Raw genomic sequence first — 14,054 nt, 5'->3', positions numbered from 1 at the left:
TATGTGGGGGAGGTACCAGGAGGAATGGTCCGATCTCTACCATCTTTCAAACAGATCTTGTGCTGAAGGTAATATTGAGATGCACCAAGTCTGAATGGAATAGGAAGTTAATTTCGCGTTTTATGAGCTTCATGGATATTCAAAATCTTGAACCTTTGTTGGGGAGGTGTACCAGAAGGAGTGGACCGATCTCTATCATTTTCAAATCAAAACTTGGATTAATAAAAATATTGTGATGTGTGTAACTTGAAGCCAATCGGACTCCTACATCACATTTTATAACAGTTATAGTTTTTCAAAATTTTGACTCTTTGGGGGAGGGAGTGCACCGATATTGTCGCACCTGACCTAGCACTGATGCAAATATTAGAATTTGCAAAGATGGAGCAAAATCGGATTATCCTTTCTCTTTCTGTGCAGTAAAATGTATTTTAATTTTGAACTTTTGTGTGGGATTTACCAGAGGAGTAGACCGATATTGTCCAAAACCGAATTCGGTCTATGTTTGATAATAATATTAAGATGTTCCAAGTTTGGACCAATTTGCATACTCCCATTGAGAATTATCGTGGGCACCAACAAGACAAACAGACGGACAGATTGACTCCAAATGTCCTGAAACGGATTTGGTCCAAAGAGACCTAGGATCTAAAACGTGTATTTCAATGAGGCACGCTTTGGCCGTATCAAATGATATGTACCCTCCCTAGCCATATGGCTGAGGGTATACAAATTCTCCTACCATTGCCTTTTTGACTTCAATTTAAAATATCTGGATGACAGGGAGATTCTTTCTGTCAACAAAGACTTACTTTTTCTTTTTCGCTGTTCAGTTGCAGACATTGCCAAACATCAGAAAGTGTAAAAAACAGTTGATGGGACCGCCAGCGCACATTAAACTTTTTTTGTCCTTTACATAAAATTATATTTCTTTTTCCTTCAAGTTCGTCGGCTCTAATGAAGCCTGTAACCTCGATGTGAATCACAAGATATCAACCCGGCTTCTGCTGATGATGCAAAAACTATAACAGTTCCAAGAGTGTTGATTACAAATAAAATCAAATTTCATTTCAAAATATAATGGCAAACTCTAGAATATGTTGTGAGATGACTTAGGCCCCATACAGCGTGCCATTGTGTTGGCATTCTTAGTTGTAAGATGCCTAGATACATTGTTAGCAGCGTAACGGATGTTGAACTCAGCGCTAGAATTTTTAATCAATTTTTAATGAAGAAAAAATACATGTTTTGTTGGTTTGGAGATTTTAGACCAATTTCATATGAAAAATATTGCCAAATTTTAAATTCTCCATAACTTCTCGCCACTTACGACGTATCACATGACACCGTACAAATTACTTTACATCGTTCATTCGGTGTAAAGAAGCCACAAAGTTATTTTGATTTAAAATTCAAATATTTTTTTTTTTTACAAAATACATTTATATATATATCTTGTGTTGAATGTGTGATACCTCAATGGATTTTAACCGAAAGAGCAGGGATGGAGCACAACACATTGTGTTTCGATTGAAATTTTTTGTTGGCAAAATAAATTTGTTGGCGGCAAAGTTTGTAATTGTCTACAGTTTTACATTAATTCCTCAGAGTTGTTTTAAAATGCTCTTACATGGATGTTACAAAAAAAAACAGCAAAATATTCATGAGAAATTTGTTGGTCCTAATCGAGAGATTACATGAAAGTTTGTTAAAAAAAGAACACATTACCGTCACCTTAGGGACAATAAGTTGACATTCTTCGTATCGCCAAAGTCTGGTTGCATACCATATAAAAGAAATCAATCAGACATTTGATTTCTTTTATATTTGAATAAAAATCCACAATTTGTTAAATACTTAAAAGTGTCTTAGCATTACCGAACAACAAAATTTCTCATTACCAAACAATAGGCTTATTAAGTATATTTTGGCAACAATAGCTACTAATAGAACATTATTCTAACGTAAACAAGTAAAAAAGCAGCTTAAATCGGAACTTCTAATACCCTCCACCATTTTGAAAGAACTGGAAAAATTAAAAAAAAAATCCGTAAAAAATACTTCTCAAATGAAACCCGAATTAATCTTTTGTCATAGGTTGTAGAACCCTTAACGAACTTCATTTGCGAAATTTGAAAGAATTCTGGTGAATAAAAAAAATTATTAAAATACCGAATATAAATCAAAATACCCCCATATTAGGAGGGCTATTTGGAGACCTGGACCTGCAAAGACAATTTGCTGAACTTCAAATACGAAATTTCAAACAATTCCGGTGAATAATGTCGTTAAAATCACCAAAATACCGAATATTGGGATGTACCGTCATATGGGGGTTATACGAAGACTTGGAGTTGGGAGTTACAGTTATATGGGGGCTATGTGGAAACGTTTACCTACATGGCCCATTTACGAACTTAACCTGCCTACTGGCAAAATACACATGTATGCAAAATTTTAGCCTTTTATCTCAGTTCGTCCGAAAGATAGCATAATCACAACAGACAGTCAACCAATCATCGCCAAATCGACTTAGAATTTTACGCCAATGAAGAATATGTATACTTTATTGAGTCTTAAATGAGTATTTCGAGGGGCTACAAACTAAATGACAAAGTTAATATACCCTCCATAGGATGGAGGGAGTTAATATACCCTCCGAAATCGGAGATTTGCCCGTCTTCACTCGGGAGCGAAAATTGCTCTTGAATCTTCTATGAAGATGGAATATATCGGTTCACTGCCTCTGGTACCTGCCACAAAGGGTCAAAACTGTGAATATCCATTAAGCTCATAAAACACGAAATTAACATCCGATTCCATACAGTCATGATATTTCTCACTATTTCCATAGTATTTGTATTTTGTTGTTGCAAAATCGTCAGGCAAAATCCGGCAGGGAATACCTAGGTTTCGGAAAGAGCCACCAATCCTCATCAGTTCCCTTGTTTCTTGTCTGGGATATTCTCCCCCAACAAAATACTATGGTATCCCAAACAAGCAAGCCAAACACTGTTCTATTAATAGACACAGGCACGGTCGACGAATGGGTTTTTGTTGTAACAGACAAAACAAACTTACATGGTTATGTTACTTCGTTCAGGTTGAACGAAAGCATAACAAGTGGAGAAAGATGTAAATGTTTATAAGTGCGGTTGTATGATTTAGAAGATTTTCCAAAAGAATTTTAGTTTTATGTAATTCTTTTGTTCCTCTTCTATTGAGCTTACGATCTCGTCACTTGGGTAAAAAATGTTTTTTGTCATAGAAGTTATTTTTTAAAATAACTTCTGGGGAGAATATCCCAGACAAGAAACAAGGGAACTGTTGAGGATTGGTGGCTCTTTCCGAAATCTAGGTATTCCCTGCCTTACCCCCTGGTAAACAGTACCATCGTTCTCCACTCATAAACAAACGTTGTTTTTATAAAAACAACAATAATGGGATTTTGCCTGACGATTTTGCAACAACAAAATACTATGGTATCCAAAACACTATGGTATCTTTGTTACGAATAATGGCCTTCAAACGGCCAATGAAGCCGTCACACGCTGCCCAAATGTTGTTCTGCGGTATTATGGCCCATGTTTTTCTGCGGTATTTTGGCCCATTTCCGGCGAAGCGCTTGCTTGAGGTGATCGACACTTTGGTCGATCACAATAGTCCATGGGATTGGTATCCGAAGATTTTGGTGGCCATTGTGCGCTGGAAATGAAGGTGTGAGGTTCCTACACCATCACCATGACCGGCGCTTGAGTTCTCGTGGCCAACCGAAGGTGCACATTTTCAGCTGACCTCTTTGGAAAGTAAACACGATCATTTTGTTTGTTTACAAACTGCTGGACAACGAATGTTTTCTCATCGGATAAAACCATATTCGGCAGTTCACCACTTTCGGCCAAGTGAAGCAACTCTTTAGCTCTTTTGAGTCTATTTTCTTTCTGTTGCGATGTAAGTTCTTGCACATTTTGGAATTTAAATGGCTTTACCCCGAGCTCATTTTTCAATATTTACCGAATGAAATATTACGATATGTTCGGTCAGTGCGACGCGGGTTTCGATCAAGTCGCTTCTTTACTTTTCGAACCATTTCTGCTGATGTTGCTGTTTTCTTCCGTCCACTTCCTTGACGTCGGGCGACGGTAGGACGGTGTGGCTCGAACGATAGCCAGATGTGGTTTTCCAGCCAAATATAAAGAAATCACACCATCATCAAAATGCTTCAGTACGTTTGTAAACAATGTAGTAAGCTGTCACTGGAATAATTTTAACAGCTGTCGGACGAGTGGCTTAGAAATGACAGCAGTCTGAAGTTAATTGCAGTTTTTTCATCTCACCCTGTATTTTTTATTATCTGTATTAGAGAAAGTTTGAAAATGGAACACCTCGGTCGACAGCATTTGGTAACTAGGGCAGATTTTAACATTTCCTAAAAATTATCACATATTTTATATAACGTAAAGGAAGTAATCAATATAGTCCGAACCTGACGCGTCGCATTATTTATATCATATTTATTTAGGTCCGATACGAAATTGACAATAATTGTCCATTTTTTCGGCACCTACGGCATAGAGGCTCAACAATTTGAATAATCATAACAGAAGTCGAAATATATTTAGAAAATCGTACACTGGCGTAGGGTATACATCTGTTGGCAAAACCGACCTATATTTTAGCAGGTTAAATATAATAATATAATAATTTATTTTTTTTTTAATTTGCGATAAATCTAATTAATTATTACATTATTATATGAATTTTAAAAAAATTTGTGAAAATTTTTGTTGTTACAAAAATCGTCAGGCTTAATCCCATTATTGTTGTTTTTATAAAACAACATTTGTTTATTAGTGGAGAACGACTTTCCCCTACATGTGACAAATTTTAAAGGTCTTTGGTTTCCACATGGTTAAATGCTAAACGTATTCGGTTCAGCGCAACCTAACTTCGTTTGCACAGTCTTTAATAAATACTCATCAGTATTCGGAATTATTAATTGTATACTCATATAAACATGTGTCGCATTGCGTGATGTAAAAAAAGCTCATTAAAATGTATTTCATTTCCATACGATTGGCGGTATCTCTACTTTAATATTTAAATTAAGGCATGTCGTTCGTTTTGAGTCTTATTAGTTTAAGACAACGACAAAACAAGTGGCCCAGCATCGACCACCCAGCCAATGGGGAAGGTGGCGGTCAGCCGGTGGTTTAATATTGGTAATGAACCACTCGAAAAAAAAAACAAACAACAACAAAACAAGCCATGCTAAACTTGTCTTTTCGTATTAACATCGAATGAAATTAAAGGAAATGGACACTGGCTAAGCATCGTTTAACTGCCATAGCTGTGATGGAACAGGTTTTGTTCCATCTCTTTTCCTATGAACCAGACACCGGCATTTGCATCATTGTAATACATACACTTAGTTATCTACAAAAATGCTTTCCTAGATCTGAACTTGTTGCTGCTGCTAGTCTGTCTACCTGGACAAAGTCTTAAGTTGGTCTGCACACACCGAGGTAAAATGGAATGAATATGGATATATCTTCAAACTGGAATGAACGAAGAATGCAGTTGGTGAGCCACCAGCTGAGAAATTATAAACTCATTTCGGTTTCTTCGCCTTCTTCTTCTCAAGAAATATTTACATATTTCCTCTGATAATTAATTAATTAAATTAAGTGCATATTGTTGTAAGAGTTGCAAGTTGTTACTTTATACCGTTTTTATTCCTTTTAATTCCTCATCCTTCTTATCGGTTCGCCATGAAGAAGATACACATTGTTATTTTAATGACAATTACAATTTTTTTTTTCGCAAATCTATGGGAGAATAAAGGAAAGCCGTCGTCGAACATCCATCCCTCGTCCATTGCACAGCATTTGTCGATTTTCGTGGAATGTTTTATTTCACTACCCTAATTACAAACGGCAGGTGTGGAATTTCAATATATTTACATATTTAATGTGTGAGTAATTTTTTGTTTAAAAAAATGTGTTCTTTTTACTCTTTTGAAAAAATAAATAATAACAAGGGATACAGGGTGTGAGTAAAAACTGCAACAAAGTTAAACATTTTTTTAATGTTATTGAATGAAAGCAAAAAATGTCGGAAATAGCATCCAATTTTAGAATAAATTTAGATTTGTTCAAATTGGTCAACTTTGGCACGAATTATGGCCTTCAAACGGCCAATAAAACCGTCACACCCTGGTCGAATGTTGCTCTGCGGAACTTTGGCATTTTTTTAGTGCCAACCTTGCTTTCCAAAATACTCCAGACACAATAGTCCAACGGACTGGTATCCGGAGGTTTTTGGTGGCCATTGTGCGCGGAAAATGAAGCGAGGAACCTCATTTTGTAACCATTCTTAGTTGGCGCGTACTGTGTGCGATGGTGCAGAATCCTGTTGAAATTTCCAAGATCTGCGACCAAAAGGTTTGCGTGCCCAAAGCTTTAATACACCCTCCACAATATTTTCGCGATAATATTCGCCATTTATTCTGATGCCACGGTCGATTAATACGAGCGGGGAGCGACCTTCGGCTGTTATGGCGGGCCACACCATTGTGTGTTGGAAATAGAGAAACCTCATTTTGTAACCATTCTTGGGTGGCGCGTGCTGAGCGCGATGGTGCAGAATCCTGTTGGAATGTCCAAGATCTGCGACCAAAATGTTTGCGTGCCCAAGCTTTTATATACCCTCCAGAATATTTTCGGGATAATATTCGGCATTTATTCTGATGCCACAGTCGGTTAATACGAGCGGAGTGCGACCATCGGCTGTTATGGCGGCCCACACCATCACCATGGCCGGCGCTTGAGTTCTGGTGGCCAACCGAAGGTGCACATTTTCAGCTGACCTCCTTGGCAAGCAAACACGATCAGTTTGTTTGTTTACAAACTGCTGAACAACGAATGTTTTCTCCTCGGAGAAAACAAAATTCGGCAGTTCACCACCTTCGGCCAAGCGAAGCAACTCTTTAGCTGTTTTTAGTCTATTTTCTTTCTGTTGCGATATAAGTTCTTGCACTTTTTGGAAGTTCAATGGCTTTACCCCGAGCTCATTTTTCACGAGTCATTTTTCGGACACTGTGACGCGAGTTTCGATCAAGTAGCATCTTTACTTTTCACGCTTGAATTCTATCTTTTTTTTCGGAAAATTCTCACTTAAATGCTTTTGAACGCTTGTAAACAATATAATGAGCTGACACTGGAATAATTTTAACAGCTGTCGGACGAGTGCCTTAGAAATGACAGCAGTCCGAATTTGGTTGCAGGTTTTTCATCTCACCCTGTATACATAACAATTTTCTTTTTTGTCCTTGACCAATGAAGAAAAATATAAAAGCAATTACAAATTGCAATGCATAAAAAAAATGAGAAAAGGGTATGTTGCAGATTACATTAATAGGGCAAAGTTGTAACAGGGAAATAATATTGAAAGTTCTACTGATTTTACCAAAAAAAAAATATTATTTTACTGGCACAGATTATATACTTAATGATCTACACCATGGCATATGGACAAGTTACACCGATGGCACTGAAATTCAATTTCAATTACTTAATATTAAAAAAAGTAAGTTCTTATTTTCAACCCTGTATACATAACAATTTTCTTTTTTGCCCTTGTCCAATGACGAAAAATATAAAAGCAATTAAAAATTGCAATGCATAAAAAATGAGAAAAGGGTATGTTGCAGATTACATTAATAGGGCAAAGTTGTAACAGGAAACTAATATTGAAAGTTCTACTGATTTTACCAAAAAAAAAAAAATATTATTTTACTGGCACAGATTATATACTTAATGATCCACACATATAACATATGTTTCCACATATGGAAAAGTTACACCGATGGCACTGAAATTCAATTTCAATTACCTAATCATGGAAAAAGTAAGTTCTTATTTTCAACCTACTGGTAATGCAGAAGAAATTTTTTCACATTCAATTAAAACGTTATTCGACTGATGCAGCCTCCATTTTTTGCTAGGTTACTTAGAGAGAACCTTGATTTCATCTCAATATCCTAAAGTATTTGTTGCTTCAAACATCAATTCTAGATTTCCTGCTCTATTTCTACCACAAATACCAAATGTAATACTGTTTAATACGTACCTCTCAGCCCTAAATCAACTTTAATGCTAAATTTCAGTTTTCAAGTACTTTCAGATTTATACCAAATGTAGTACCATAAACACTTTTCCTATGTCGTGTATTACGCATTTCCAAAACCACCTCCTTATATCAACCCTATTTCACAAACTTGATTCTCATTTCAAGTTTTTACCTTTATCCGTTCACATAATTTCAAATGGTATTTACTGTTCGAATTTTAAAAAAAATCTTTAGTTTGTCTATTCAACGCAACGCAGAAGACTCTAATATCAAATTTACAGATTTCCTGTTCTTTTCTTTCCCTAAATACCTAGGTAAATACTATTCAGTGTGTTTTGTACCTTTTTGTACGTATTTCCTAATATGTTTCATGTATCAACCAAGCCGTTCAAAAGGTGATCTCTACTTTCCCCAAATACAAAATGTAGTATCAAATCTTCGATCGCGTAATAAAAAATTTACTACAATTTAGTACATTTCGCACGCTTGCTGCGCTCATTTCCAAACGAAACTCTTTATCTTACCCACACAATAGCCAATACCAACATTTCTAATTTTCAGATTAATCCGTTCAAAACTCAATTGTACCGAATTTATTACCATTTAGTATACATAAGTACGAATTTCCAAGACATATCCCAATTCTGCAATGCAAAAGTAATCTATTCCCAAATTCCAGGATTCCAACTCTGTTAATCTTTCCAAAACATAAATTGTACCAAATTTAGTACCATTTAGTTAATATAAGTACAAATTTCCAAAACTACCTACCCTACATACCTCAGTCGAAGAATTCAATATTAATCGTACTTTAAAATTTCATCTCTATCTGTTAACCAAAATCGAAATTGTACCAAATTTAGTACCATTTTTTTTTTAATTTTCCGGAAAAAAAGTTAGAATTCCAGCGTGATAGGTCGATTTCTTTATATTTGGCACGTTAGAGCACTCCAGCGTTTAAATGTGAATAAATCTTTTGTGTCTCGTAGCATCGCTCGTTACCGTGATACTGATACTGGTAGCGTATCCCGACGTTAAGGAAGTGGACAGAAGAAAACAGCAACATCAGCAGAAATGGTTCGAAAAGTAAAGAAGCTACTTGATCGAAACATGCGTCACAGTGGCCGAAAAATGGCTCGTGAGCTGAACGTATCGCAAAATTCCACTGGCAAGTATTGAAAAATGAGCTCAGTGTAAAGCCATTGAACTTCCAAAAAGTACAAGAACTTATATCGCAACAGAAAGAAAACAGACTCAAAAGAGCTGAAGAGTTGCTTCACTTGGCCGAAAGTGATGATCTGCCGAATTTGGTTTTCTCCGATGAGAAAAAATTCGTCGTCCAGCAGTTTGGAAAAACAAACAAAATGATCGTGTTTACTTGCCAAAGAGGTCAGATGAAAATGTGCCCCTTCGGTTGTGCCCCGCCATAACAGCCGATGGTCGCTCTCCGCTCATATTAATCGACCGTGGCATCAGAATAAATGCCGAATATTATCGCAAAAATATTCTGGAGGTGTATTAAAGCAAACATATTGGATATTGGACATTCCAACAGGACTCAGCACCATCACACTCAGTACACGCCACCCAAGAATGGTTACAAAATGAGGTTCCTCGCGCAAAATAGCCAACAAAATCTCCGAATACCAATCCGTTGCACTGTTGTGTCTGGAGTATTTTGGAAAGCAAGGTTGGCACTAAAAAATACCAAAGTGTCGATCACCTCAATCAAGCGCTTCGCCTGAAATGGTCCTAAATACAGCGGAGCAACATTCGGGCAGAGTGTGACGATTTCATTGGCCGTTTGAAGACTATAATTCGATTCGAACAAATCTAAACTTATTCTACAATTTGATGCCATTTCCGACATTTTTTGCTTTCATTCAATTAAATTTAAAAGAAAATGTAAAAATTATGACGTTTGACTTTGTTGCAATTTTTTCATCTCACCCTGTACATGAGTACACACTTCCAAAACTACCTCCTTACATCGACCCTACCGTACTCGTTAAAAATAAATTATTAAGCATTGAATAATGTTATAATTAAAAACCTATCAGTGAAATTGAAAAATAAATATTTTCAACAACAATTTGCAGTGGCTCATTTTTCAATTTTATGTAATATTTATGTCATAAATGAATAACACAGAGCCTTCATTCGTTTTATTTCAATAACGTCAATCTGAGCGGAAATCTAAAGATAATTATCGTAATAAACATACAGACAATGTTCTAAAAGTTCTCAAGTTGTACATGGCAAAAATATATATAAATACAACCATAAATATTATATAAATTATGAAAACAATCAACTAGTCTCTTAAATTTAATAATATATATATATAGAATTCGGAAAAAAAAAACTCTGCACAAGTTTCCGACTCTGATGTCGAACTCGGAAAAACATTGTGTGAGATTGCCAAAGATTCTGAAAGATTTTTCGTAAAATATTCTGAGAGCTAAAGGATGTTTTATGCGAAATTCGTAAATTTTTCGGATGTTTGATACGAAATTCGCAAAAAAATCTGATATTATTCTATAGTTGTAATCGAAAAACCGAAATACTAAAACTATATCTAATTTTTAGATAATTGTTTCTGTTTATATTTTTCAATTTAATGATAGAACATTTTTATTCAGTCTTTTTGTAAAATATAAGGAACACGGAAATTAAAATATAAAAAAAAATCATAAAAAGTTGCAATTCAATGAAATCATTATAATTAAGGTTTGTTAAGCCTATCTTTAGCCGAGTTGAAGAAATGTTTTATATGGGTTTCTATGGCACTTCCCATAGTCCCCGGAATATGTTCCAATGCCTCATCTAAATAAAAAAAAAATGAAAAAAATATTATTTAAATTATCAAAAAGTTTAGAACACAGGGATACAAAGCTTTAAGAAGCCTAATAAAATAGATGTCCTTTACAGCTGTATTTTGGTATATATCGTGCCACGAAAACGTCTTTATATTTCCATGGCGTTGATTTTTTAAACGTTGTAGCTAAACAATTCAAGATATTAATAAAAGTAGAAATTGTAGAAAGGTGCTTACTTACCATAAGGTTCTGAAGCTCGAAATCTTCCTTTAATTATCATTTTAACTTTTCACTGTAACACACTGCACACGTGATCCGTTCAAATTCTGACGACAAACTGATCATAATCAAAAAAAAAAAAAAAAAACCAAAACAAAAATTTCAATCGAGCATGTGCAGAATACTCGGGAACTTTTCGAAAAAACGGTACAAAATCACAACAGAAAAAAGTTAACTCTCTGCTGATGTCAGAATTTTTTTTTTTTTTTTTTTTAATGAAACAAAAGATACTAGTATGTGCAGATTACTCGGAAACTTTTCCGAAGAAACGGCAGAAAATCTCTCAACAAAAATTGTTAGCTGGGATGTTTGACCCGTAAGATACATCCACACACATACATAAAAACGTCTAGCCATGTCATTTACATAAATCAACATTTACACAACAATCTTGACACATTTCCTAGGAATATCTCGACAATTGGATTATTATTTCGACATAAATACCATTAGAGCTAATGTTAGAGAAATTCCCTTTTATGATATTGTGATGTCTGCAAATTACATTTCAGTTACGAGGAATTTTTGGACAAGTGATATCCAATATTCCCACTTCTCTATGTTTCTTTTTTGCTTCAATTGTATTTCACAACAAGTTTCGTTTTTATTTTTATTATTATTTCAGCTTACATTTTGGATTCTACCGACCAGTCTGGAAATCGTACCATAAATGTCTTTTCTCAAGTCTACATACGAATGTTGCCATTGTCCAGGAAATTAATCGAACAACTATATTCGGATATTAAAAGGTAATTATGATTGTGATTGTAATGTCCCAAGATTAAGGGAAATTACCTACTTCAACTTATTTCTTTCATTTGTTGGGAATAAAGGTCCTAATGTAATGTTTTTTTTTTTTTAATTATTGGGGTTATTTTATGTACTAATTTTATATAATTTTTTTTATATATATAATTTTTGCGTATACTAATTGGATGTTCTTTTGAAGTATATAACCTTTCCATACCCTACTCTACACTGTGGTGTTATATCATGTTAGAGTCATATGAAAATTGACTTTTTTACATTTCCACACATTCGATGGTAAAAGTATAGTAAAACAATTAAAAATTAATTTGAATACCCTTTAATATTTGGAAGGAATTCGCAAAATTTCCAAAAAAATAAAAATACCGAATATATGGGGGCTATACGAAGACCTGGACAAGCATATGCTATTTCCTGTCATAGTCTGTAGTACCCATTAGAAACTTCAAATACGAAATTTGCAACAGTTCTGGTGAATAATGTCACCGAAAAAATAAAAATGCCGAATATACGGTGGTACCGTTACATTGGGGCCTGGACCTGCATATGCAATTTTTTGTCGGAGGCTGCAGGACCCATTACGAATTTCAAATTCCAAATTTAAAACAATTTCGGTGATATGAAAATACCGAATGTAGAGAGGTACCGCTACATGGGGACTATACGAAAACCTGGACATGTATATGAAATTTTCAGTCACAGGCCGAACTAAAATCCTCAAAATACCGAATATTGGGAGGTGCCGTTAATTAGAAGCTGTACGAAGACCTGGACAATTATCTTTCACAGAAGGTAGTACCCATGGTACAATGATATCAAGGTAGGGCAATGATACCATATGATTTCAATTTTTTTATTTTCTTGGCTTAATATGTCATCTTTATTTGTTTATGTATGTGTTTTCTTTTCAATAACAAAAAAATTGTTCAGAAAACATTCAAATTCGGATGTTTTCAAAATGTTTATTTCATCGTATGCATCGACAAAATCTAGAGTTTTTGTAGCGAAATAATCCTTTAGAGATATATAGAATCTGGTTTTGAAAAGAAGTGTTGACCTTTCATTCAGTTTTCGCGCTTTTCAATTATTTATTCAAAATAAATGCAACAAGTTGTTTGATTTTTTATTGTTTTGATACTAATTCTGACATTACAAGCCAAACAGGTAGACCTCTATACTTGCAATTTTTTCAAAGTTGACCTACCTTCTCTTCATTGTACCATGGTAGTACCCATCCAAACCCATCTAAACAGTACCCCAAATAAATACGTAATTTTCTGTCATAGGCTGTAGTACCCATTAGGAACTTCAAATACGCAATTTGAAACAGTTCCGCAAAATAATGTAGCTGAAATCAACAAAATACCGGATATAGAGAGCTACCGTTATATGGGGGCTGTCCGAAAACGTGGACCTGCATATGCAATTTTCGGTCACTGGCTGAAGCCCCCATTACGAACTTCTCATACGAAATTTGAAACAATTATGGTAAATAATGTCGCTAAAATCATAAAACTACCGATTATAGCGAGGTACCGTCATATGGAGCCTATACGAAGTTTTGCATATACAAATTTCTGTCGTCGGCTGTAGTACGCATAGGGAACTTCAAATACGAAATTTTAAACAATTCCTGTGAATAATGTCGCTAAAATCATCAAAATACCGAATATAGAGAGTTACCGTTTTATGGGGGCTATACGAAGACTTAGCCCTGGATATGCAATTTTCTGTCGTAGGCTGTAGTACCCATTACGAATTTCAAATTCAGAATTTAAAACAATTTCGGTATATAAGGAGGAGGTAATATGAGGAGGTACCGCTACATTGGGCTATACGAAAACATGGACCTGCATATAAAATTTTCTGTCACAGATGGTAATACCTATTAGAAATTTTAAATACGAAGTTTGGAACAATTCCGGAGAATAATGTCGCTAAAATCATCAGAATACCGAATAAGGGGGGTGCTGTTATATGGAGACTATACGAAGACCTGGACTTGTTTTCAATTCTATTATTAACTTCAAATACGCAATTTGAAATAATTCCGGAGAA

The 14,054-nt window shown here is 35.0% G+C and overlaps 1 protein-coding gene and 1 long non-coding RNA gene across 2 annotated transcripts in view; one reads left to right on the top strand and one right to left on the bottom strand.

Moving 5' to 3' along the window:
* The window catches only part of LOC101898792 (division abnormally delayed protein), a 270,655-nt gene that overhangs the window by 247,760 nt on the left and 8,841 nt on the right, over positions 1–14,054 (top strand). The window contains exon 3 of the mRNA XM_059131732.1: positions 11,854–11,977. Within this exon, the coding sequence (XP_058987715.1) occupies positions 11,854–11,977 (124 nt within the window). The remainder of the gene's footprint in view (positions 1–11,853; positions 11,978–14,054) is intronic.
* LOC109611920 (uncharacterized) overlaps positions 1–14,054 on the bottom strand; it is a 66,422-nt gene that overhangs the window by 46,092 nt on the left and 6,276 nt on the right. The window lies entirely within an intron of this gene.

The sequence above is a fragment of the Musca domestica genome, unplaced genomic scaffold (assembly GCF_030504385.1).
Source record: "Musca domestica strain aabys unplaced genomic scaffold, Musca_domestica.polishedcontigs.V.1.1 9, whole genome shotgun sequence".
Lineage (NCBI taxonomy): Eukaryota > Metazoa > Arthropoda > Insecta > Diptera > Muscidae > Musca > Musca domestica.
The sequence above is the reverse complement of the archived record's forward strand: the minus strand, read 5'-3'. Positions and strand labels throughout refer to the sequence as shown.